Source organism: Enhydra lutris, unplaced genomic scaffold (genome assembly GCF_002288905.1).
Source record: "Enhydra lutris kenyoni isolate GAN:26980312 unplaced genomic scaffold, ASM228890v2 scaffoldscaffold37, whole genome shotgun sequence".
NCBI classification, from domain to species: Eukaryota; Metazoa; Chordata; class Mammalia; order Carnivora; family Mustelidae; genus Enhydra; species Enhydra lutris.
The window spans coordinates 25,141,838-25,168,150 of NW_019154121.1; the positions used below are offsets into that span (position 1 = coordinate 25,141,838).

At 44.2% G+C, this 26,313-nt stretch overlaps 1 protein-coding gene across 1 annotated transcript in view; it reads left to right on the plus strand.

The window, feature by feature from the left end:
- Positions 1-26,313, plus strand: part of LOC111154452 (contactin associated protein like 2) — a 2,043,877-nt gene that overhangs the window by 1,840,941 nt on the left and 176,623 nt on the right. Inside the window, exon 18 of the mRNA XM_022514057.1 lies at positions 384-620. Coding sequence (XP_022369765.1) covers positions 384-620 — 237 coding nt within the window. The remainder of the gene's footprint in view (positions 1-383; positions 621-26,313) is intronic.

The following is a 26,313-nucleotide window of genomic DNA, read 5'->3' on the forward strand; positions in this document are numbered from 1 at the left end:
ATGTCCTGGGATTAAAGAACAAAAAAAAACAAAAACAAAAAACAAAACAAACAAACAAAAAAACCTAGAGAGTTCTATAAACTTCTTTAGGAAACCAGACTAGATTTCCAAAACGGCATGTATAATCTTTGTGTCTCTCCAAACATTTTATTTCGGTAGCAAATGTATGGCTTCTCCAAAGACAGCCTCTTTTAATGAGACAGTATGGCCAAAGGGGGGAGAGCTTTGAGCCTTTCAATTAGGCAGGGCCCTCTGGAAAGTGAGGGTGCGGGCCACGCGTTGCAGCGCCCTGACCTGCCACTGCGGTCCGGGCGCAGTGAAGGGGCCGCGGAGGCACAACAGAGCTTACCCGGTCTGAGCCCCGTGCCTTCTGTCGTTCGCAGGTGGTGCCGGGGGCCAGCAGGGCTTCCTCGGCTGCATCCGCTCCCTGAGGATGAACGGGGTGACGCTGGACCTGGAGGAAAGAGCGAAGGTCACGTCCGGCTTCAAATCCGGCTGCTCGGGCCACTGCACCAGCTACGGGGCCAACTGCGAGAACGGAGGCAGGTGTCTAGAGAAATACCACGGCTACTCCTGCGACTGCTCACACACGGCCTACGATGGCACATTTTGCAACAAGGGTAAGGCAGAGCCCGTTTCTGTGGCGTTCTCACACCTCTCTGTAAACTGAAATCATCTATGCCGTGATTTCTCAGCTGTCCCCAGTGTGCTGTGTTCTGAGAGTAAGGTGTTCAGAATCCTCCTCCCACCTTAGGTAAGAAGTCTAAATCCTACCCCGATCTCTGCCATTTACTGAGATGAGAGAAGCTCTGGGAGGGGGTGTATGCAATTTCACCCAAATCCTAGAGGACTGCGCACCGACTAGAACAGCCCACAGCAAATTGGCCACGTTGCACCTTGATGGTGAGTGACAGCATAAGTGGCCTCTGAAAGGGGACTCAGGCCTGACCCTCCCCCTCAGGGAGGTCAGGGTGAGGGGCCTGGGGTGCTCTCAGACTGATGGATGGCTCCGTGAATCCGTCCGGACGCCCACGCCGGCCCTGGCTGCTGCCCAGAGGCTGGGTTGGAGCTGGACTCCCAGGGAGAGCGGTCTGGCCAGCGACTGTCGCTACCATGATCATTATCCTTGCACAGGATGCCTCTCCGAGCGGCCCCCAGCCTTAGCCCCGCGGCAGGTGGAGGGAGATACCGCATCTAATCAGCCGGCTTAGGCACCTGTTATTAGCACTTCATTTCAGGCTCCAATGAGTCCTCTAATCCTAATAAATTCTGCAGAGCCAATCGGCAGACCGCGGGAGCCCAATGCATATGCATGTTGTCATTCAAGATCCACCCTGTGATCCCACCTGCGGGGAAGAAATGCGCTCGCGCCGCTGGTCTGCTCCGCTGGTCTGCGGCCTCATTCCCCGCGCGCGTCAGCAAGAGGGACGGAGCGCGGCAGAGCGGCCCTTTCCTAAGCTACCACGGAAGCGCGTGTAAATCACTCTTCTCTTTCTCAACGAATGTGTAGTATTTGGGTAAAGTTTCCTGTAAATGCCTAGTGTATCTCTTAATAAGAAGCTTTACATAAGTAGCCTTTTCACACTCTCGTGCATACACGGAGGGGGTTTGTGCTGGTATTATCCACACAGGACGCCGCGCGGAAGGAGGAATTGCTCCGTGACACTCTCTGCACGCTCAGGCTACTGTCTGGCAGGGCTGCAACATGAGCATATGGATGAGGTCAGGCGGGGTTTGCAGACTGAGCTCGGGACAACAACGGGAGGAAAGGAACAGCATTGCTGAAGGACCCCGTACCACCTTCCCAGCGCTGTTGCAGGGCATGTTTCTGCTCGGAACAACATGGTTCCACGGCTTTCCTGTGGCATACAATGGGACGGGTTTGCAGAACACGTTAATTTTGCACTTGCAGTAAAATGACAATCTCGCAATTACCATTCATTGTGCGCGATGCTAATTTAATGTGGTGGTTCCATTGCCAAAGAGATGTGTGAATGCAATCAATCAGTCCTAATGCCCCCAGAGAGTCCACTACAGAAGGTCCAATCTAAGGAAAATCATGGTCCCCTTATTTTTGGAGAGTTGGTTTAAACAGAGTAGCTCATACAAACCTTCTGGGGGTTAATGGCAGTATTCACAGATGGAAAGGCAGGGGTGTATACCCTTCAGCTTAGCCAGCATTAGAGATAAAGTTAAATGAAGCTTGTGTGTTTCCCTTGACATTACTTCAAAGAGCTTACACAAAAGTCACCTAAATATTCTCCAAATATCTGTTTACCGGGATGAGTTTACATTTGACCCAATCTGTGGGCTTTAACAAAAATAAAATTAAAAGCTGCAAAACGTATTGGGAAAGTATTCATGGGCATCCCTCTGAGTCCACACAAGTATCCTCTTGACGTGGTGTGAATGATGGTGGTTCTGGTTGAAAAGAATCCTGAGGCTATCCAGGGATATTCTGCAAGCTCCTTCCTGGACCAGGGATCTGCCCAATGAGGCCTCCAGCCAGATGCTCCCTCTGTTCTGGGTCTCACCTCCCAGGGAGAGGCCCTCTTATGGTCTCCTGGGACCACACCCTCGCACCAGGGCTGCAGCCCAAAAACCCAGCCTCTACAAAGAGCGGCCACAGACACCTGCCAAAGAACGAGTTCGTGGAAATCCTTCATGGGCCGTCCTTTGATAGTACAGGTGGGCTTGCGGATGTGGAAAGTGTTCGCGACATTTTGCTAAGTGAATGATCCGGGTGCCCTACGCCAAGGACGCGCTGATTACCTGCTTGCACAAAATCAGACACACACACGAGGAGAGCAAACTAAGAAAACACACCAAAATATTGACTGCCATTATTTTTAGGGGAGGTGAAAACGCTATATTTTCTACCCATTATACAACACCGTTTTACCTCTGGCTTCCTCATTCGTTCCTCTTTTGGGGACGAGTAGTACTAAGAGGCAGAGGTCTTACCCCGGGCATTCAAGAATCAGCTGCCTCTGCTTAGAAAATGTCTAGTTAGGAGCCAGAGATCCTACAGCACCTGACCACACTCTCTGGAATGGAGTAGTGTCTCAGGTGAAAATTGCATAAAATTAATTTAGCCTCGAAAAATCCATCTCTCTGCATTTAACAGATTTCAGTATTTCATCCTTCATGCGGGCACTGGAGGACGGATTGCCATGCTGGGGCCAAGTTGTATGAAAATAAAAACCTTGTGACATTTGTGTCCTACTCAACCATGTGTGAGGTGCACACTAGGACAGGCAAGGACCCAAGGGTAGCCCAAGGTAGCCCAAGGGTACGAATCAGCCAGGGGTCTCCCCTGCTATTAGGTCATCAGGGGGATTGTGGCAAAGGGCACACACTATTTAAATTTTCTGTTTCGATCTCTCTCTTTCCTGACCTCCCTCATTTCCTTCCCTCTCCCCTCTCTCTGTCCCCACCACCTCCATCTCCGTCTGCCTCCTTCCCCAGCTCTCTCTCTTTCTCCATCCCCCATGTCTCAGGAGGACACGCTACATCACCATCTATCTCTGTCTCTGTCCTTCCACACTTCCCACCTATGTCCCCTATTTCTCTCTCTCTCTCTCTCTCTCTCTCTCTCTCTCTCTCTGTCGTGAATGTGTGGTTGCCTTTGTAAATCAAATTACCATGTGCTGCCACTTCGTTAAGCTCAGGAGGGCAGGCTCGACTCAAGCAGATCCCACCTGATGACTCTCTTTTGCTTCGTAGAAAGATGCATGTTTACTCACGATCCCCTGCCGGCAAATCTATACACACAAGACACATCTTGCTGCCTCCCTCTAGCCTGTCGTCAAGGAGGCTCCCAGAGCCTTTCTTCAAATGGATCTATAAAGATTTGATCACCAGCTCAGGCATTAGCTCTCCCAGGGCTCCCCGCCTATTAATAGGCACTCTGGCTGGGGGAGGGCATGTTTTGCAAGGAACGCAAGGGCAACCTGGAAACCTCTGACCAGACCACAGAGCCAATCACATCATCGGTCCAGAGAAGCCCGTGGAGGCCCATCTTCGCACAGGGTCCACCATCCAGCAGTAACTCACTCAACTGACGCAGCTCCATTCCGTGGCAGAACTCCCTGGCAGCCCATTGGCTGAGGCCAGGGAAGCCTCTAGAATCAGAGCAACACCCTGGCTCATGTAGAAGGCTCAGCTGTGGGGCTGGTGTGTCATCCCCAGGATTAGTGGGGACCTACACTGGGGACCAAGTGGCTAGTTGCCTGGCCATGCCAAAGATAGTTTTTGTTCATTAGGCCCATTTTTTCTTAGCTAGTCAAACCCCAAAACCCTGGAAAATGTTATGACTACCAACCTCATTTTTATTTCTAACCAGAAATTAGCAACTTAATGAGAAGCAAATTCTCTCTGTAACTTCTCTGTGTTTTCAAGCAAGAGGCAGGATCACAGACCTATAGTGACTACAACAATCTGTAGGTTTAATTTTTGTAATGAAATGCTATAGCGGTTAAATAGTGTCTACCTTCCCCAAATTCACGTCCACCCAGAACCTTGGAACGTGACCTTGTTTGGAAACACAGTCTCTGCAGATGTAATTAAGGCAAGGGCCTGCTGGATTGGTGAGGCCCTAAATCCAAGGAGAGTGTCCTTACAGGAAGAGGCTGGGACACAGGGAGTCACACAGTCCCATGAAGACAGAGGCAGAGATCGAATGGTCCAGGAGGGACCCTTCCCTAGAAGCCTTCCAAAGATGGAGAGCCCTGATAACACCTTAATTTTCAACTTCCTCCCCAAAACTTTAAGAGAATAAGTTTCTGTTGTTTTAAGCCACCCAACTGGTAGTACTTTGCAGGGGTGCCCCTGAAAACTAATGTGGTTGCAAGTAAATTTTCAGCGCTGCCTAATTCCCGCATGTTGACGGTGAAGACAGCTGGCATTTACGGGGAACTTACCATGTGTCAGACGGTGCGCTAAGCTCTGTAGCTGTGTTAACATTGCCTGCTCCCATGATAACACCATGAGATGGGTACCATTATGATCATCCCCATTTTATAGAGAAGAAAACTGAGACATAGAATGGGTGTGATGACCTGGCCAGTGTTCACATACCCATAAAGGAGGAGGACTGGGATTTGAAGGCAGGAGGTTTGACTACAAGTTCACGTTCTTCCCCACCATGTGGTACTGTTTCTCGCCAAGGCTCGGTCCTTCATGCAGGCTTATATAAAGCTGAAAGCAGAACCCCTGCTCTTAAAACTTGTTAGTTACTGCAATCAGTGAAAAAACAGAATTTTACTGGTTGCAGAATTAATCGCAACATTTTTTTAGAATGCAATATCTGAACAAAGACTTTACCTTTCCTTTTTTGGAGGAGTGGGAACATCTAGGTGTGATCGATTCATTTCTTTAACAAACATTCAGTGAATACCCAATGTGCCCGAAAGCCTTGACTGTGTAGTTGAGTCTGACTACATTGAAATTTTCAAAACAATCCAATGGTTTATTGCTACAAAATCAGGGAAATCTACAGTGTAGGAAAAGAGCAGATGTGAATTAGCGGTCACCCAGGCTGCTGCAAACACTTCTTCATTATGATCCCTTCACTGCACCAAGTTGAGCAAGAACTTATCATCAGGAGGCACAAAAATACCCCCTAATTCACTTGTCTGCACTCGTTTTTTCCTATAAACATGCTCGTGTTCATCAGCCAAGCCAGAATGGCAGTTGAAAAAAATACCTATCTTCAAAGAGTCTGAAGCCATTTTCTGAATTTAGGGAGATCTGTTTGCTTCTCAAACATTGATTTGTTTGTTGCTTGCTCAGATAAAGCCAAATTAAAGGGAACAAGGTCCCAAGACTGCAGAGCGACTGAGTGGTGGACAGACAGCACCAGCATCATCAAAGTCACTCGAGCACACACTGCCTCGTGGTGGTCCAGGGAAGTCTCCTGCCCCCAGGAGCCCCCTGACACGGACTAACATTTGACCATCTGTATATCCATGCGGTAGAAGAACCTGGTCATGGCCAACTCAATCCCTACGTAGATAATGGACGATGGCCTTGAATGTGGGTTGGAATCTGACTTCCTCACTGGCGGGTTCCTTAACCTTGAGCAAATTGTTCATCTCCACTTGGCCTCATCTTCAGAACTACTTAATACCCACTTCTTTTTTTTAAGATTTATTATTTCTTTGAGAGAGAGAGAGTGCATGTGAGTTGATGTAGGGGCAGAGGGAGAGGGAGAGAATCTCAAAGCAGACTCCCCACTGAGCGTGGAGCCTGACATGGGGCTCGACCTCACTGCCCTGAGACCGTGACCTGAGCCAAAATCTAAAGTCAGATTCTTAACCAACTGAGCCACCCAGGTGCCTCCATAGTACCCGCTTCTTAATTCCACCGTGAGGATCACACTTTTTGTTGATGTTTTTGTTTTGACTTTAAATCATGTCGTTCTTTAATCCTCCCTTTAAGCTTCAAATGTCAGATGTCAAACTGGCATCATTTCAGTTGCCGCTTTGCTATTTCGGGAACAATGGCAGGGCCATCAAATGTCAGTTCTGCTTCACTGTGGTCACAGTAATAGTATTCTGGAGGTGAAATCGTAGTGCCCAACACCTACACGCTGACATGCTGAGCAATACTCAGAGATTCTGGAAGGTGGAGTTGGAGGCGAGCCTCTCTGCATCCCAGGGCTCAGGCCTGGTTGTGCAGGTCCTGGCAAGAGCCCACGTGGGTCACCTCGGTGATGGCTGCATCCCTTCCTAGTACAAAGTCCATCCAGAGCTAGGAGAGCTCGGAAAGAGTTGAAGACTCTGCTTTGCTGGAGACCTCAGACACAAGTACATGGCAGAAGACCTCTGGCGGAGAGAGCGCTTCTATCATGCCTCCTCCAGGAGGGTTTCATGGAGGGCAGGAGGGGGTGGCTTTGCCCAGAGCACTGTGAAGAGGGCACAAATCCTGCGTCTCCCAAACTCCAGGCGTGCCTCCGCGAGAAGAGTAAATCCACAGATTGACTTTATAAGAGCAGATTGGAAGATTGCCGGGGGGTGGTGGTAATTAATAAAAAATATTATAAACAAATGGGGGAAGAAAAAGAAGAGAATTCTTAGAGTCATGCACCCTGGAATCTGATCCTTGTGTGGAGCTAGGGTAAACCATGGGCGACAACAGCCATTTTTTTTTCCAGGCCTACCCACCGGGTCTTACACCCAGCCTGCAGGAGAGTTTCCAGCCAGCACAGAGAGACGACTTTCGCAGGCTTCTTTCCCATTTCTAGCTTGAACAGGAGGCTTTGTAGGTTTGGATGGATTCCCTAAGGAACAAGAATAGAACTCTTTTTCCTTTTCCTCTTCTGTGTTATTCAAGAAAGGAAACTATCCCTTTTCTCTATTTGTGTTTCTTAAAACTTCGAACCTTAAGATGCAACTTAAAAATATCATAGAAACATATGAAGATAATCTGTTTACATGTTTTAGGGGGAAAAAAAAGAAGGAAAAAGTAAGAAAATACTTATGGGCAAGAGCTCAAAATACTTAGGCATCAAAGAAAATGCTTTAGACTTGATTCTAAAAGGCCAAAGCTGCAAAGATAGCTGACACATCACTATAGAAACTCATGCTGGTAAAATAACATTCCCTTTGGCCTGGGGGTCGTTGTGGGGTCCCAGGTATAAAGAAAAACCTGGTCAATTAACTTCCCCGGAAGAAAGACTTTAAAAATTCAGTGGGTAAAGCAAGCTCTTTCTAAAGCACGAAACATTATCGAGAACACAGTTTGGGGGGGTTTTCTTTCTTTTTTCTTTTAATTCCAGTGTAGTTAACCTACAGTGTTGTATTAGTTTCAGATGTACCATACAGTGACTCAATTCTATATATTACTCGGTGCTCATGTAGGTACGTGCACTCTTAATCCCCATCCCTGTTTACTCATCCTCCACTCCCCTCCCCTCTGGCAATCTGTTGTTCTCTACAGTGAAGAGTCTGTTTTCTGAGTTGTCTCTTTTTTTTTTTCCTTTGTTTGTTTTGTTTCTTAAATTCTGCATATGAGTGAGGACATATGGTATTTGTCTTTCTCGGCAAGAGTTACTTCGCTTAGCATAATACTCTCTCGCTCCATCCATGTTGATGCAAATGGCAACATTTCATTCTTTCTTATGGATGTAGAATAGTCCATGGTATGTATATGTGTTCTCCGTCCTCGTTGTCCACTTGTCTCTCAGTGGGCACTTGAGCTGCTTCCATCATTTAGCTATAATCAATCATGCTGCAATAAACACAGGGATGTACATATCCTTTCCAATTAGTATTTTCATATTTTGGGGTAAATACCCAGTAGTACAATTACTGGATCATACAGTAGTTCCCTCTTCAGTTTTTTGAGGAACCTCCATACTGCTTTCCCAGTGGCTGCCCCAGTTTGCATTCCCACCAGCAGTGCACGAGGGTTCCTCTTTCTCCACATCCTCGCCAGCACTTGTTTCTTGAGTTGTTGATTTTAGCCATTCTGACAGGTTCAAGGTGATGACAGCTCACTGCAGTTTTGATTTGCATCTCCCTGATGATCTTACACAACGCACAAAAATGAATTTGAAATGGATTAAGGACCTAAAGGTGAGGCCTGAAACCATAAAAAGCCTAGAAGGGAGCACAGGTAGTCATTTCTCTACATCGGCCATAACAACATTTTTATAGGTCTGTCACCTGAGGCAAGGGAAACAAAAGCAAAAATACACTCTTGAGACTTTATCAAAATACAAAGATTCTGCTCAGCAAAGGAGACATCGGCAAAAGTAAACAACCTACAGAATGGGAGAAGATATTTGCAAATGACATGTCCACTGAAGGGTTAGTGTCTGAAATACATAAACATATACAACTCAATGCCAAAAAAACAAATAATCCAATTTAAAAATGGGCAGAAGACATGAACAGGCTTTTCTCCAAAGAAGACATACAGACCACACGAGGTGGCCACAGACACATGAGAACACAGCTTTTGGACTTCGGTTTAGGTTTAGGATGAATAACATTTTTTCAAATTGTGCCATTTTCTAAAACCCACCAACTTTGGAACCTTTTTGGATACAACTGATTTTTCTGTGTGGCTTTTATTCCCCATTCTTTAGCAATACTCTGAATAATGTGAAGTTTACAGAACTATCATTTCCTACTTATAAGCTCCATGATTTCAGCTGAAACCCTGTACATTTCTTTCATGAATCTAAACAATACCAGTCTAATGATTTGGTCACAGGGTTTTGCTTTTAAATCACATACGTTTTCGGCTCTCTTACGAGCAGATCCATTCACCAATATCTACATTTTGCCTGCACACTTGCAAGGCATAAAGACCTGCCCCTGACGGGTAGTTTTGCCATTCCACAACCTTTTCGTGCACTCATCATCTCCAAGAGGCAGCTCTGGCCTTAACAACTATGCTCATTCTGGGCATCCTTTAGCTGGAGGAAATTTACTTTCTTAAATGATCAAGCCCGGGGGAAGGGATATTGAACTGACCTGTCAGATGTTTTTAAGTGACCCATCCTATCCATCAACCTGGCTTTGACCGCGTTCACCTATCTACCCTTCCATCAATTGTACTTGACTTTCGTCGTGGTTGACTTAGGTAAATGGATATTTTACCTTTTTTCCTCCCGTTAAGACCAAACCCTCAGGAAATGGGAATTACTAAGTGCCATCTGAGCTCTCTGAGCCAACCTTGCTTGGCATTTTAAATGTATGCTCTCCATGTTCTTGGGAGGTCTGGGCACAGGATGTAGGGAAATGCTTAACTCAGCCTGACAATATCCTCTAGCTGACCCTCCCAAGTGATAAGTTCACTAAGAATGAGGTGGCTTCTGAACTTCTATAAGGCAAGATTCTCAACTACATTGAATTATTGGCAGTAAAATTTAACTTATCCATGTGCTGTAAGAGTAAAGTAATGTCAAATAGCTTGATCCTTAATAATAATTTAATTTCTTCCCATGCACTGAGCACGAGTTTAGTGCAATATGGGAACACTTACTGAAAGTCTACTGTGTGGGAAGCTGTGGACTGATGAAGATGAATGAGACCAGGCTTGGAATAAAGTAGAGATGAGAGACCCCACTACAATACACAGGGAAAGCAAGACAAAAAGTGCTCAGTGAAACCTACATATGGAACCGACCCATTCTGAAGGTTCTAATGGTAAAGCCACTTTTCAAGTCCCATCAACATGGCTAATTGTAGTGGATGATGCCTAATTCTGACTGATAGGTATAAGAAATATTTATTTACTTTTAATAGAACAATATTTGATTGGACAAAATATTTTAGGATTCAGATCATTTTGACTCTCAATTTATGCCCCACAAGCCAATAACATTTTGTGAGGTTTTGCCTTCTTTAGTTTTTAATTTAGTTACTAATTAACTTAATAATATACCTTCGAGTGGCTATTATTTTTGTCATGCTTGAGGTCCACCTAGTAAGAATAGGGAACTTGAAAAATGAGCCAAACTCCTCTCCAAAGAAGATAACACAGATGGCAAGTAAAATATGTGAAAAGGTGTTCCACATCACATGTCGTCAGAGAAGTCCACATTGGAACAACAATGAGATACTTCTACCCAGTTAGTAGACTGGCCCAAATCCAGAATCCCAACAACACCAAATGGTGGAGAGGGTGTGGAGCAACAGGAACTCTCATTCAGTGCTGGTGGGAATGCAAAATGGTGCAGTCACTTTGGAAGACCATTTGGTGGTTCCTTAGAAACTAAACATATTTTTTCCATAAGATCATCCAATCATGCCCCTAGGTATTTACCCAAAGGAACTGAAAATTTAATGTTCACACAAAAACCTGCACATGGGTGTTTCCAGCACCTTTATTCATAATTGCCAAAACTTGGAAGCAACCGAGACAACTCTCCAGTAGATAAATGGACAAATAAACTGGTGCATCGAGATAATGAAATATTGTTCAGCATTAAAAAGAAATGAGTTATCAAGCCATGAAAAGACACAGAAGAAACCTAAAGGCATATTCCAAAGTGGAAAAAAAAAATCTGAAAAAGCTATATACTGTATGACTCCAACGACATGACATTTTAGAAAAGAGAAAAACTATGGAGACTGTAAGAAGATCAGTGGTTGCCAGGGACTGGGGGGGAAGGGAGAAGAATGATGACGAGACGGAGCGCAGCGGATTTTTAGAGTAGGGAAATACGCTTTATGACACATATGGTGGCTACACGTCATTATACATTTGCCCAAACCCATAGGATGTACAACACCAAGAGTGAACTCCAATGTCGACTGTGGGCCTTGGCTGATGCGGATGTGTCAGCGTGGGTTCATTGACTGTAAAAAGTCTCCACTCTGGTGGGGGATGGTGATAGTGGGGAAGCCTAGACGTGTGTAGGTATGCAGGTGGAATATGGGAATTTCTATACCTTTTCCTCAATGTTGCTGTGAGCTTAAAGTCGTCTTTTTCTTTTAAGATTTTATTTATGTGACAGAGAGATCACAAGTAGAGCAGCAGACAAACAGAGGGAGAAGCAGGCTCCCCACTGAGCCACCCAGGCGCCCCCTAAAAGTGGTCTTTTAAAAAAAGTCTTTAAAAAAAGGATAATGGGAAATTTTTTCCATTTTCCAAAATTATGTTCTCATTCTCTCAGCTTTTTCCCTCACCCCACTTCCTGAGAGTTGTATATGTGTCTAATGGCAAACCCCCATTTGTGTTTCTGCTTTAAATATACCCCTTGAAAGAGACCACTGCAAAGACATTTCAGCAAGTTGATGTGTAAATAACATTTTAATCCCTGCTCTTTTGTGAAGGGAGGTGGGGTTCCTAAGAACCCTACTTCAATACTCCCACAATTTATTTTAATATTCTGAAGTTCAGACTTGACAAATCCAAGTTTGCTTCCTTTCAACTTGTACAAATGATTCACCATTTTCCACACCCAGGACCAGTTTTGCATCCTGTGTTACTCCCCAAGGAGAAGGTCAAGTGTAGCTTACAGTGGGATCCCCATTCAGGGCCCTTTGTGAATCACTCTCTCTCGGCAACCCTCACGGCACCACAATATTCTTTCAAATCCTCTGTTCCGTTCCGCCCTAGTCACACAACCAGCACTATTCTAAGCTAACTTTGTTTTTATTTTTTTTAAAGAGTCTCCACTTTTTTTTTTTTTTTTTTTTTTTTTACTTTTTCCCCGGTTTAAGAGGGAAAGTGAAAGTATTTACTACAGCGGAGCAACAATACCTGGAAATCCAGTTTCAACGTTACTAACAACAAATCGGACAGTCCTACCGCTCTCCCAGCTTTCGGTTTCTTGTAAATTGCATTAATTCTATAAAATGGATGATTCACAGGATTGCGAGGCTCCGATGAACCGGCGGGTGTAAAAGTACTTTGGGAAGCATTGATATATGAAAATGCAAATTACTATTGAGGAGAGCAGTCACACGTCAGAAGTCCTGGAGTTGAGGGTCTCTTTAGCAAGAGGCCTGGCAGGTAAGATGGGTTGCAGTTCAAAAGCCACCGGGAAGCCCTGTGCGCGACCTTGCGGTCCGCGTTAGTGGTGTCACAGAACTGACACCAGAAAGCTGTACCTTCCACCTGTGGGGAGCAGTGCTCGCCTCTGGCTCTGCAGGGCCCTGACACGCATTATCTGGAAGCTCAGAGATGACACAGCCCAGCGGACTTTAGACCTCAGAGTTCCGCCCTTCCCCGGTCTGCCTTCACCTCGCGGCCCTGGGGGCGGGACCTGTTCAATTCCTGTCTGTTTCAAAGACTTTCCCGGCATCATCTAGCCTGAAACATCATTAAAGCAGCGAGCACACTTGAGATTAAGTAAGAATGGATTCTGAAGCCTCCTCTTGGGGTTATTATTGAGGTCTTTGGAGAATATTGGTTCCTTGAATCCTTACAGAATTTCAAAAAATAAAGTGACTGCTGTATTCTAGAAACCCCGTCTAAAATGCTCCCCTTATCTCCAGTGATTAACAGTCTCTCTGCTCCTCTGCCCCCTTATTAAGGATGACAGCTCCCGTTCGGATGATAAACCAGGCATTTCTCTTGTTTAATCAAACGTAACCTAAATATTTGTTCAAATTCATTGTCAGCCACTTCCTTTGTTTTCAGAATCAGAGATTAGTGAGGTTGTAAGTAAAATGCTTTCTGAAACTTTCCCATTGAGGTAATCTAGCTTAAATCCCTTTTAAATGGGTCTGTGGTAGCCTGTTGGCTTTTCTAATTCCTTATAATGGAATCTTATTAATTCAGTTAAAAACATAAGTTAAGCCCTGTGAATCAACTCAAAACAGTAGACCGAGTTATAAATTTCAAACACATCGGTAGTCCCCCTTTTCCCACTAAATAAGGAAAAAAAGTTATCTCCTGTGACTTTGTACAGTGTCCTACTGAATCATAAACCACATGTAGCTATTACAGCTCTCCATAACGTCTTTAAAAATATCGAGGACTATTTCAAAAAGTTTTATTTCTATTGCCATAATGAATTTATCATTATTCAGACTTTCAGCTTTTGCCCTAACATTCAAATGTCATTGGGTTACTTATTTCAACGCTTTCTTCAATTACTCGCAATTTGTTAAGAGTTCGTGAAGCTCTTCTTGTCACAAAATCAAAGTATCTCATGGCTGGAGAGGATATTACATTCTGTTCAACCGACATTTATTGGACAACTCGTTTTACGCCAGGCACTAAACTTAGTATGTTCCCGTATCTCACCTTCTTTAATCATCACAGCAATTTTAAGACGTAGGTGTTAGCACTCCTATTTTTAAAAATGAAAAAGCTAAGGATTCCAGAGGTTAAGTGTATTATCTACCGTCACGTGGCTGGTAAATGACAGGCTGGGATTGGAAGTGGAGAGGCTCTACTACGCACCAACTCCCTGTGCACCAACAGAGTCTCCTCTGTAACCCACTCTCGGGATGGGAGCCAGACTGAGCTTCAGAGGACTCAGGACTGTGTGATCAGCACCCTCCACACTTGGACATTTCTAACAACTGGAAAGATTTCCCTCATCCTGCCCCATCATCTCTACGAAATATAGGAAGTATCTCTATGAAGACACAGTGGATGTCAGACTTGGGGTTCAGATCCCTGTGCCTTTGAGGACTCAGGAACAGGGACACCTGGGTGGCTCAGTGGGTTAAGCCTCTGCCTTCAGCTCAGGTCATGATCTCAGGGTCCTGGGACTGAGTCCCCCATCAGCTCCCTGCTCAGCGGGGAGTTTGCTTGTCTCTCTCCCTCCCCCACTGTTCATTCTCTCTCTCTCAAATAAATAAAATCTTTAAAGAAGGAAAGAAAGAAAAACTCAGGAACATCCCTGCACCTTCAGAATTCCCAGCTCCAGGGAGACAAGTAAAAGCACCTAACCCGAAGTTTGACACAGAAGAGGTGTTTAACAGCGGATAAATCCCATACCTGACTTTTTCCTTTACTGAGGCCTTAATGATATGCTCAGGGGAGAAGGATGACTGGGCCACTTTGTAGTTGCCATTCTCCCAACGCCCCAAGGAGCCTTAAAATGATCACAACTCCAGATAATACCAAGTTTACAAAATAAACTCTTTATCTTTTCTCACACGTTAGCACCATGATTCAGCTGAGCCTCTATATACTTCTCTTCTTCCATGAATCTAGAAAGAACCAGTCCAACAAATGGGCTTTTAAACGTCTCCCTTTGGGGCTCCCCTGCAGGCAGGTCTGCTCACCAGAGTCCACACTGCCCTTGGCTCTTCCATCGCGTCCACAAGGCACACTTCCCTTAGTCGTTGGATGAATGGCAAGGTCATGAGTTCATGGAGAATAGTGAAGATATCCTGCCCAATTTGTCCTTTTCTTTCTTTCATTACCAACCCGACAGCTGAGCGAAGGCCTAAGGCCCAAAAGTTCTGAATAATTTTTCCTCCTTTCTTTGCCTCATTTCCTGGGGCTTTCTCTGTGTGGCTGATCGAGGAAACACACACACACACACACACACACATACACACACGCCTGTGCACACACGTGTACACAGCACAGAAAAGTGGGGCCAGAGTTGGACTGCATCTATTTCTAACTATAAACCTCAGATAACAAGATAATTCTTTGTACTTTTGAGGGCGCCACTCACATACCATATCCATGATTTTGTGTTAAGAGTGGAGAATAAATACCAGGGCACCCAGGTAGCTCAGATGTTAAGTGTCTGCCTTCGGCTCAGGTCATGATCCCAGAGTCCTGGGATTGAGCCCTGCATCAGGCTCCCTGCTCAGCAGGGAGTCTGCTTCTCTCTCTTCCTCTGCCCCTTCCCCTGCTTGCTCTCTCTCTCAAATAAAAATCTTTAAAAAAAAAAAATAGTGGAGAATACCTTGGTCTCCAAATATATAAAGTGAGGAATGGAACAAGGGACACGGAGAGTCTGACCTAAGAAATACTTCTGACATGAGAGACCACCCCGGATTGCTTTATAACAAAGAAGGTGATTTGCAGGGTAAATACAGGACATGCCCTGTGAGCTTTCTTATTACTGAAATTCATGCTTTGAATGACTGATCGGTGGCCGCTGAAGGATGGCAGTGTCTCTGTCCTCATCTGGAGACAGCGCCGTAGGAAACACACCTCTGCTCGCTGACGTTCCAAATTCCAAATGAAACATGGGAATTACCAATGTAAATCTCTGCATCCGTTTTTATAAGGAGATGCGAAGGGAGACAGATGTTGCCGGCTGCAGCTGTCCCTCACATCGTTGCCTTCATTCCAGGGCGGAGTCCCGGCCGCAGTGCTGAGTTTGGCCTTGGTACGGCCCAGGAGCCTTTGTTCCCCTACACCGCAATGCTCTGATCACAGCAGGAGCTTCCCTTTCTCTGGCCAAGAGTAATGTAAAAATTATAACACACGTAAAAGAGTTATCCTCTAGACAAGAGTAAAAGAATCCACAAACCAGGGCACAACTGGCAAGCCTTCCGGAATGCAGCGTTCATGTCTTAGTCCATTCAGGCATCTCTAACAAAATGTCCCAGACAGGTGGTTTATAAACAGCAGAAATGTGTTTCTCGTAGTTCTGGAGGCCGGCGGCCCTGGGCGGGGGAGACAGCATTGTCAGGTGAGTGGGCTCTTGCGGGCCACAGACTTCTCATTGTGTCCTCACTTGGCGGAAGGGGCTAGGGAGGGCTTGCGCATCACCAATCTTATTGGTAGGGGCTCTACCCTCACAGCCTAATCACCTCCCAAAGGCCCCACCTTCCAACATTATTCACTTTGGGTGTCAGGATTCCAACATATGAATTTGGGGGTGGGGTACAAACATTCACACCCTAGTAGTAGGCATTCTCTTCTATAAAAACAAAGAGTCCAAGTAAATACCTTCCCACTGCCCAGTCTGTCTCCTTCAGATCACTGACCTTTTCCCCACCCCAGCACACACACACATACACACTTGCTACCAAATTTGCTCACTACCATTGCAATGATCACTTTTAAGTAAACGTTTAAAGCACCTGTGAGTTCGGAAGGAGGACACTGTGGACAAAATAGGAATAATTTAAAGAATGAGAAGACCAGCCACTCTCCACCCAAAAGGATTTTCTTTGGACTGCCTGACTTGTCCACTTTCTTTCCTGTGTCCTGACATCGACTAATGAGACCATCCTTTGCATGAGCAGGAGTGGGTCTGGGAGGAGGGTGAGCCCCCGAATGCGGGCTGGGTCTCTGAGGTTGAGTTCTCGTGGAACCAGGTGTAATTTAGGAGTGAGGAAGGCGTTGGATGCGCTCTAGGGAGCTGGGAATTCTGGGAGGACAGATTTGAGGAGCTTCAGAAGAGTCTAGAAGGGATGTGCTAGGAAGAGGAAGCAGTCAAAGATGCCCCCCACCCTTCTTTCATGATCTTGCCGGAGGCCAGCCTCATGCCAGCAAAGAGAGGAAACGTATCTTTGCTCCTTCTGGCAGTTTCCCTTGGATTCTGAATTCAGGATTCTGAATTCAGGCTAGTGCTATAATTTAGTTACATTACCAAATAAATAATCTTTAGTTATTGATCCATGTTAGAATATTGTGCTATAGGAAAATGAATTCCAAGTTCCTAAAATCAATTTATATTATTATAATGTACTATGTATCATTAGGAACATAGTATTAGCATATACAGCATAAACATTTTTCCTTGAAACCGCTTGGTCTTCATACCCATCATTTAAAAAGACTACTTAGTATTCCATTTGGTAGGTTTACCAAAATTTATTTAACCTAAGTATCTCACAATAGGGAAATGGCAATTTCTATTTCTGCTCTTGAAACGGTTTCCAATTTTCTATTGTAAATAATACTGCGGTAAATGTTTTTGTAAATGGCATTCCGATATTTTACATTATTTACTTAGGATGGATTGCCACACGTGGAGAGGTAGAGTAAGGGGGTATGAAATGTTTATGGCTTTTCATTTGTGGAGCCAATCTGATTTCCCAAACGCCATGCCAGGGAACCTGCAAGAAAGCCTGGTGCTTTGAACACAATCAGCACTGTTTGCTTTTTTCCCTTTTCCCGTTGTTGTGAAAATAATAAGCCAAAAAAAAAAAAAAAGAGGTCTGTATCATTTTAATTTGCACTTCTTTAACTACTGGAGAACAAAGAATTCCATAGAAAGGTCTGGCAAGATGGGTGTGCCTCGGAGAAATGTCCATGTAGGCGTGACTTGGGAGACTGTGCACCCAGCACCACGTTTCACATGGTCAGATCACCTTGCAAGTTCAAAAATTTTGTCTGCTGATGTCGCAGAGTGGAGGGAATGGGGATTCCAGCTGACACTAACAGAGTTTATAAGAGACAATATAAAAATGAACTTTTAGAGGTCACTTAGATATTGTCTATTAAAAAGCAACCTCAGTGTATTCTATTTAATTCAGTAATTAAACTCAAGAAATCCAATCTAGAGAAATACTAGTACTACAGGAATATATATTCACAAGAACAGCTCATGACATTTTCGCATGATAATGAGATGTAGAGAAAAACACTAAATGTCCATAAATAAAAGAATTACTATAGAATTGTGGTACATAACCATTAAGAAGAGTTAGACGAGTGAGATTGATTTTTGATTCACTTAAGAAAATACTCTTTATATCATTAAGCATAAAAAAGCAGACCATGAAAAAAAAAAGGAAAAAAAAGAAAAAGAAAAAAGCAGACCATGTAGAGTTTGATTGTTTTATATTAAAAACTCAGACATGTTTGTGCATTATTATATACCACACACACACACACGCACACACACACACACACCAATGGAGTTGTTTTCAACATGAACAGAATCAGATTGCATACACGGCAAAATATACATATAATCCTTCCGGTCTTTTTCCAGGATTTCACAAACTTTAGCGCTGGCTACCTCCAGAGATGTGATGGGAGTGGGGACATGTAGGACAGTTTTGACATTTTACTCTATAAAAGTTCACCTTTTTTTTAAGATTTTATTTATTTATCTGAGTGAGAGAGAATGAGACAGAGCACAAGCAGGGGGAGGCAAAGAGGGAGAAGCAGACTCCCTGTTAAGCAGGAAGTCCCATTTGGGGCTCGGTCTCAGGACCCTGGGACCATGACCTCAGCCAAAGACAGATGCTTAACAGACTGAGCCATCCAGGTGCCCCTTATTTTTTTTTTTTTTAAACCATAAGCCTGGGTGACGTTTTAAAGCAAAAGTAGAATAAACAGATACGTGCCAACTCTCAGAGGGTTCCCATTTCCCAGTTCCAAGTGAAGGAAGGCTCCACCTTTGCAAATGACAGTGAAATTGAACATGTTCAATTTCTTTATTATATGAATTGTAATTTGAATTCTTAATTTATGCCTTCTGAGCACAGTGAGCTGTTTATTTATTAGGATATTAAAGGTTCCAGTTCTCCATAAACATGACAGGTCGATTGTACCGTTTGCTTTCACTTCACCAAAATCTCTGGGGAAAGACTTTAAAAAAAAAAAAAAAAGAACAAAGAGATCAAGAGAGTACAGCAGCTTTTAGAAAGGCTGGAACAAAATGGAGACACTTAGTAGACAGAAGAAAGCTAGAGTCTAAGATGGTCAAGCTTCAGGAAAAGCAGGTTTATAGATCTGGTCCCCTGAAAGGCTCAGAAATGGGAGGTCCCGGGTATCTCAGAAAAGATGGACTTGAAAACAGAGGATTGGCTTCAAGTTTATATAAAGAAGCCAGTCATCTCCCCACCACTGCAGCTGGGCAGCTGCCCCAGTGACAACAGGACAGAAGACTGGAGGTTTGCTCTCCGGAGGGGCTGGACGCTGGGACAGTCCACATGGTCAATGCCCAAGAAGCCATCATGATCTCACGGGAACTGAGCAGAAGTTTCCATTCAGGCTCCTAAAACCCTAGCTGCAATTCCTTGACAAGAAGGTGGGAGGAGTCCTCTCTGGGGCAAAGAAGAGGAGAAGGCTGGTGGATACACAGGACACACAGACACCGCTGTGAAGACCAGCCATTCTCACGGCATCACTGGCCATTTGGCTCAAGCCTCTAACATGACAAAGACCAAACAAAGGATCCAGTGCACACGGAGATAATACTGAGAGAACAAACTTTCTGAAAAACCAGACAAATGTCATTCATATTCTCTGTTCCAGTTCCCATGCTCATAACAAACTGCTCGCAAAACTTTGTGGTTTTAAATAACAACAGTTTATTATCTCAAATGGTTTCCGGGGATCGGGAAGTTGGGCAGGTGGCGGGGCAGTTCTGATTTTGAGGCTGGAAGGGAATTAAGGTCAGGTGGCAGCCAGACCTGGAGGAGCGAGGACCTGGCCAGCCTTCTCTCTCTCTCCCCTCAGGTGGACACAAGGCCCTTCCATGTGGTCATGCTACACTTGCTAGCGTGGTTTCTTCTGATGGGGTGGCCTGGGGACAGGTGAATGCGTTCCTTGTTGATCACAGCTGCGATCTGATTGGTCCAGTTCCCCGGACAGGAATCGAACTGCCCTTTGTAACCTATCCTTGGAGGTCATGCACCATCATTTCTGCCACATCTCATTGGTACAAGCCAGTCCCAAGGCTGCCCAGACTCTAGGGGAGGGAAATGAGAGCTCTTCTTTGGAAACAGATCAGAGAGGTACAAGAAAATATTGTATCCATATAAAAGTACATATAGAAGCCCTCTTCCTGTGCAATCCAGAGTTTAGAAATCACCAATTTTTCAAATTAAAATCAATAGCAAAAATTTTTAAAAAGAAAGACTTAGACGGTAAAAAAATCCAGTAAATCATGCAGGAAAAAAAAAATAGAGCAAAAAGGCAAAGAGATGGGAAACAAGACAGAAGAGCTAAGAAAGAAGATGAAACCAGTAAATTCAAATATGAATAATAAAAGATCTAGGAAAAGAGAACACAGAAAAAGAAATGAAGAAAATCATCAGAAATATGAGTCATGGTAATCTCACTCCTTCCCTGAACTGAAGGGCATAAGTTTACAGATTGAAAGGGCTGAACATAAAGAAGGGGGAAAACCACATGAATTCATAGCATTATAAAATACCAGATTATAAGGCATAAAATAGGAAATTCTCAAAGTTTCCAGGAGGATCCAAAAGCTAATTCCAGGGCCACAGCTATGCAACCAGCCCAGAAAACAGCCAGCTCAGGTTGAGGAAGGAAGATGGGGAGTCTGGGGTGATGTGTCTCAGAAGTTTTGGAACAGTTTACCTGTGTTTGCAGAGTTACACCTCCAACTGAGAAATAGGGGATTCACTGGGGATAGGTATGTAGGAAGCAAGGCAAATGAAGACACCAAAGATTGCACCAGGATAGAGACACAAGTGTTATGACCAAGAATAACAATACAAGCTTATTACTTAAGAAATAGGGAGTTAGGGGCACCTGGGTGGCTCAGTGGGTTAAGCCTCTGCCTTCGGCTCAGGTCATGATCCCAGGGTCCTGGGATCCAGCCCTGCATCAGGCTCTCCGCTCAGCGGGTTGCCTGCTCCCCCCAACCCCGCCTGCCTCTCTGTCTGTCAAATAGATAAATAAAATCTTAAAAAAGAAAAGAAAAGAAATAGGGAGTTAAACGTCATGGGGAAAAAGCTTGTTCTATTCAGTGGGAAAATGGGAATTGGGAGTTGGCATAAGGGAGCGGGACGTGAGGACCTCTGTTAATATGTTTTAAGCCTTGTAGAAACACTTGAGTTCTTAGATCTGGATGTCATATCATGCTTTAAAATGATAAACTTAAACACCACCTTCAAATGATGGCTGAAAATGCAAACCAAAAAAATAGAATAAAGCTATTTTCACTCCCCTCCCTCAAAGCCACTGATAAGAAATAGAACAAAATAAAAGACCAAAAACACCCCATCTGTCTTCAGCGAGACATGGAAAGAGCCATCAGCACAAACCACAGTTAGGCAACGTGAATGCCAAGAGCACTGAGCTGTGGATCAGATGAGAGAAGGCAGAGGAATCAGGTTTTCTTAAGTTGGTTGACTCAGATTCAGCAGAGCCTTTAGTTCCACCTCACCGTCTGGCCCCTCTTCTTTTTGTGAGGTAGGACTCTTAAAAACATAAAAAAACTTTAATAAATTATTTATTTGAGAGAGCAAGAGAACAGGAGCGGGGAGGAGAGGCAGAGATTGGGCAAGGGAGAAGCAGACTCCCCACTGAGGAGGGAGCCTGATGCGGGAGTGTCCCAGGACCCTGGGATCATGATCTGAGCTGAAGGCAGACGCTTAACTGACTGAGCCAACCAGGCACCCTCTGACTCTTTTTTTTTTCTTGTAAAAGTAGCATAAGAGTTTATAAGTTATTTGAATCTTCTGGTGCTGTTTGAATTTTTTAAATAATGAGCATGTTTCTTTTAAAAACCCAGTCTGGTTCTTAAAAAAAAAAAAAAAAGAAGTTTCTTTCCTCTTTTTTTCTTTGGATGAACACACTTTTGGGATGAGAAGATTTTCACCTACTAGTCTAGAGTTAGAAAAATATCATTATCTTTTTTTCTGCAATGTTTTTCCCCTGTGGTTGCTTTCAGATCAAATACATTAACCTATTGAAAATAACAGTCTGACTGTACTATACAGTTGGATAGGTTGTGCACTGAATCACAGGCTTTTAGAGGAAGGTAAAAGTGTTAGAATTTAGCTCTACCTGCCCTCTCATGTTACAGATGAGGACCAGGCAGCTGTTACCTAGGGTAAACAGAGACTCATAATGCTGTTAGGGACCCACAAAAATATAATAATTTATTTAAAGATCTTAAGAAAAAAATCAACTTTTAGGTTGAAAAAACTACTTCAATACATGATATTAATGTATTCATCTTTATTCCAATGCATTCGTAAAATACAATTTTTCAAAATGTTTTAGGGAGGAAAGGGCCCACAAGAGACAAATGTACGAGGGCCCACAAAAGTCAACATGTGACCCAGATGAGGACTCTGAGGACTGAAAATATTCCCAAACTTGGTGGCAGAGCCTAGACTAAAACTCAGGTCTCCTAACTCCTCCCATTGTGCCTGTGTTCCTACCGTCCACTCTTCATCATGGCTGTGCAGTGCTCTCCTCCAAGGAGAGCTCCAGATTCCTCATCTCAAGCGCCTTCCAGCCATGAGCCAAGAGGCGTCTTCGGCTATAGCTGAGCTGGCCCGACCTCATTTCCCATTATTCATCACAACGTATTCCACCCTTGCTCATTGCTCCAAGTCCACTTGTCCATTCCCGGCTCTGGTTCTCTTTCCCATTCGGCCCACGTGGAGCAGCCTTCCCATTTCCCTCTGCCTGCCCAAGAGTAACGTCCCCTCTAGAGGCTTTGTTCCAACACAGCCTCTTTCAAGGTGCCTTCCAAGATGACTCCAGGCTTGAGTGATCAGTGCTGTGCATAAAAGTGCTTAACATCTCATAACAAATTATCTTATCTTGTCTCATCTCATCTTGTATTATCTTGTCTCCAGTATTTCCATCTTGCTGCCCATTTTCTCATAGAGGGCTGGAGAGCAGACGCCCCACCATATACGCTCACCAAGCACATGATCAGGACTCAGTAAGCCCCCAGCTGACTGGTGGGAGCCTCTGACGACTCCTCCTACCATCATGAGGTTAAGTACAACTTCTTCTGGGCCCCTGAAGTAGACATGGCTTTCCTTTCTCTTTCTTATATTTTGTATCCCCTGAGATAACTGTCACACGGTCTGACTCTAAATCCCTTAAAGGCAGGAGTCTCCAGCAGTGGTTGGCTCATAGTGGATGTTTTGTAACTATTTGATGAGTGAGCATTTTCTAGAACCAGCTCTTCAGTTGGATTTCTTAGTTCTGGAAATGTGTATTTATTTATCTTTATTTAAATGGAAATGTTCTATCTTTAATGTGAGCTCCCCACCCCGAGGAAAAAAAATTAGGAAAAATAAACAAAAAACAAGAAGCCAGCTTACGGGCACAATGAAAATGGTGAAGTTATTTCTGAGGAGTCTTGTTGGCCTCTCAGAGTTTCCTGCCCTGTTATGTCAAATCACAACCCAGACAGTAACTAGCTTTCCAAGCCTGATGAGCGTCCCACTTACATGTAATTGATCTGGTTTCAGTTGGTGTCTTTGGGCAATGAAATATCACAAAGACTTTTTCTTCCTTTTGCTCTGGTGCTATTTTTTAAATCTGAAGTCCACGGTGATGAAATAACTCCAAAGCTATGATACTCATTAAATAATTCAAGTCAGAATTTAATATATCCTGTAATTAAGAGGCTTAGAAAATTGTTCCAAGCTCCTGAAGACCACTTTCATTTCTCCGTTTTCTTGGCATCCTGAGCAACTCCTTTCTGAGAAATCACTACTGAGTAGTCAAACCACAGCAAAGACCATTGGGAGAAGAAAAGGGCAAAGCTCGGGCATTCAGAGCACATCCCACCGACCCACAGATGGCAACAGGAATTTAGAAACACCTACTGAAAAGTACCGGCATCAACATTTGACCTGTCAAATCTAATTACTTTCGTCTTGATCATTGTACCAGGTCACTCTCAGCTTTGCAAACACTACTGAAAGCACAAGTGCAAACAGCCTTTTTAAAGAGCTTCTAGAAGAATCTCCCATTTGCACATACATATAAGATTAATTTTCCTCAGAGCTGACCAATTTCAGGATCAACAGACTACTTAATCCCAAGGAGCAATCATAAATGAAATTCCCTAAAATTGTTTTCAACAGTCAGGACCCAGCAAGGGAAACTGTATTTTTTGAAAGTATAATGCAAAATGTCTCATGCCTTAATCCCAGATGAATTAAATCAACCACCAATAATTAGACGTTTCTGATTCTGGATGTGGCCAGCCGTGGGAGAGTTCACAGCAGCAGGGAGTGGGGCGGGGAGGGAAGGCTGGAGGGGGGCACAGAGCAGGCCAGGGTTTGTCACCACACGACAGTAGACAGTAGAGGGAACCACTTTGGATCAGAATGGTGACTGGCTCCTTGCAGTGAGGACCAGGGAGACCCAGCGAAGATGGCAGCACACTCGTGCTGGGGACCTCCCTGAGGTCCGCTTGTATGAACGGACTCACGTACACAGGAATCCAGTGAGGTAGGTGGTTCCACTAAACCCATTTTACAAATAGGAAAAGTGATACACAAAGGAAGGAAGTAGCATGGTTGAGGTTTTCCCTCCAAGTGGCAGAGCAAAGATTTGGACACAACTTCGCTGCAATGCACCCACCCCCAACCCCTTGACCACTGAGCTGTGATCCTCTCCACGAGGTACCGAGCAGAGGCCAGTCAACGGAACTGAGAGGACAGGAAATACACTACAGGACACACGCACGTTCTTCCAGGAAGCTGAACAGTTGGCAGCAGGATCCAGGCCCAGGAGAGGGACACGGGAGGGGCCCTAATAGAGCTGGGACTCTTTCTCGACAACATGTCCCTAACGCCTTGACTTATGTTCCTAAGAGGAAAAAAAAAAATGTTAAGCATGAGTCCTAATTTATATAACTTCATTTGCATATTCCTTTTAAATTTTTGTACATGTACTACTGAATTAATGTTCATCATAAAATATGCACAAAGGGAAAAATTATTCTTTTACATGAAAAACTTATCATAAATTCACTTCAAATAGCGTCGACTTGTACTAGCACTAGAAATGTGTATCCCTGACCAGAAATATATTTTTAAAATAATTTGGATCTAGTTTTTATTGTGACATTTATCAGAATTTCTTGATCTAGAACCCAGGTTTTCTAGAATTCTTCCCTGATTGTTTAAAACTATTTATCCACATATGGCTGATTACTTGTGGGGGGAAAAAAACACAATGCAAGACCTTTGGTTTATTATATAATCCTGAAACTGTATGTTAAAACAAAAACAAAATAGCCTTTAAAAAGCCTGCAGCAATAAAAAAAAAAAAATCACGCAACAAGAAAAATTTCCTCTAGAACAATTCCTTTAAGTCCCAGAAACAAAGCCAAAATGTCAATCCATTCTTTTTAACATTTTTCATAGCAAAACAACAGCCAATGTACAAAAATAAAGCACTAGAGTTCAAACGATCCAAGCTACGGCCAATGACAGAGTGTGTCGCATTCAGGGCAAAGCTGTATTTTTCTGATCGCAGCAGTAACTCATACAGGACAAAAAGAAAAATTAAATTACACCAAAAAAAGCGTTTCAGCAGGCCTGACGGACAGGAGTTCCCCGACAGCTCCTCGAAGTCCATCAGCCAACTAGCGCCGGGTGGCCAAGCCAACGGCCTCTTGAAACCAGATCTAATGGGAAGAGGAGGAGCCTGGGAAGCTGCTTCAGCAAACCGGGACACTTGTCAGTCACATCTCGTGTCAGGCTTCCCACCGTCCTGCACAGTAGAGATTAGTCCTTCACGTTCCACATGTGCGGTCTTCACTTGAGACTCCCCTGAAACTCTGGAAAAGCTAGAAGTTATTTTCAGCTGGAGCCACTGATGCCTACAGATCGTTTTCCTGCCCAGATCTGGACCTGACAGAAACTATCAGGGGACACTCCTGGCTTCTGTATGGGGGGGTGGGGTGGCTGATCAGCTTGATGGTAGTCAGGTCGGAAAGGGGTTGACCCAAGACTGTGGCAGCCAAGGCTGTGGTCGGCCACTCAGAGCCGACCACCCCTGGGTGTAGAAGATGACACCCTCTGTTGGGTTTTTTGTGGGGTTTTTTTTGGTGGGGGGAGCACAGTGTATTGCAATTTGCCTTTGAGGTGATAGGTTTGGCAATGCAAAATTACACAAGAAGTAAAAAAAAAAAAAAATCTGTGAGAATATCTCATAAAGGTTTTAAATCATCAGGTATCTATTGTAGATTATCCATTGCCTTACGTGCTTTAAAGTGACTCCTTC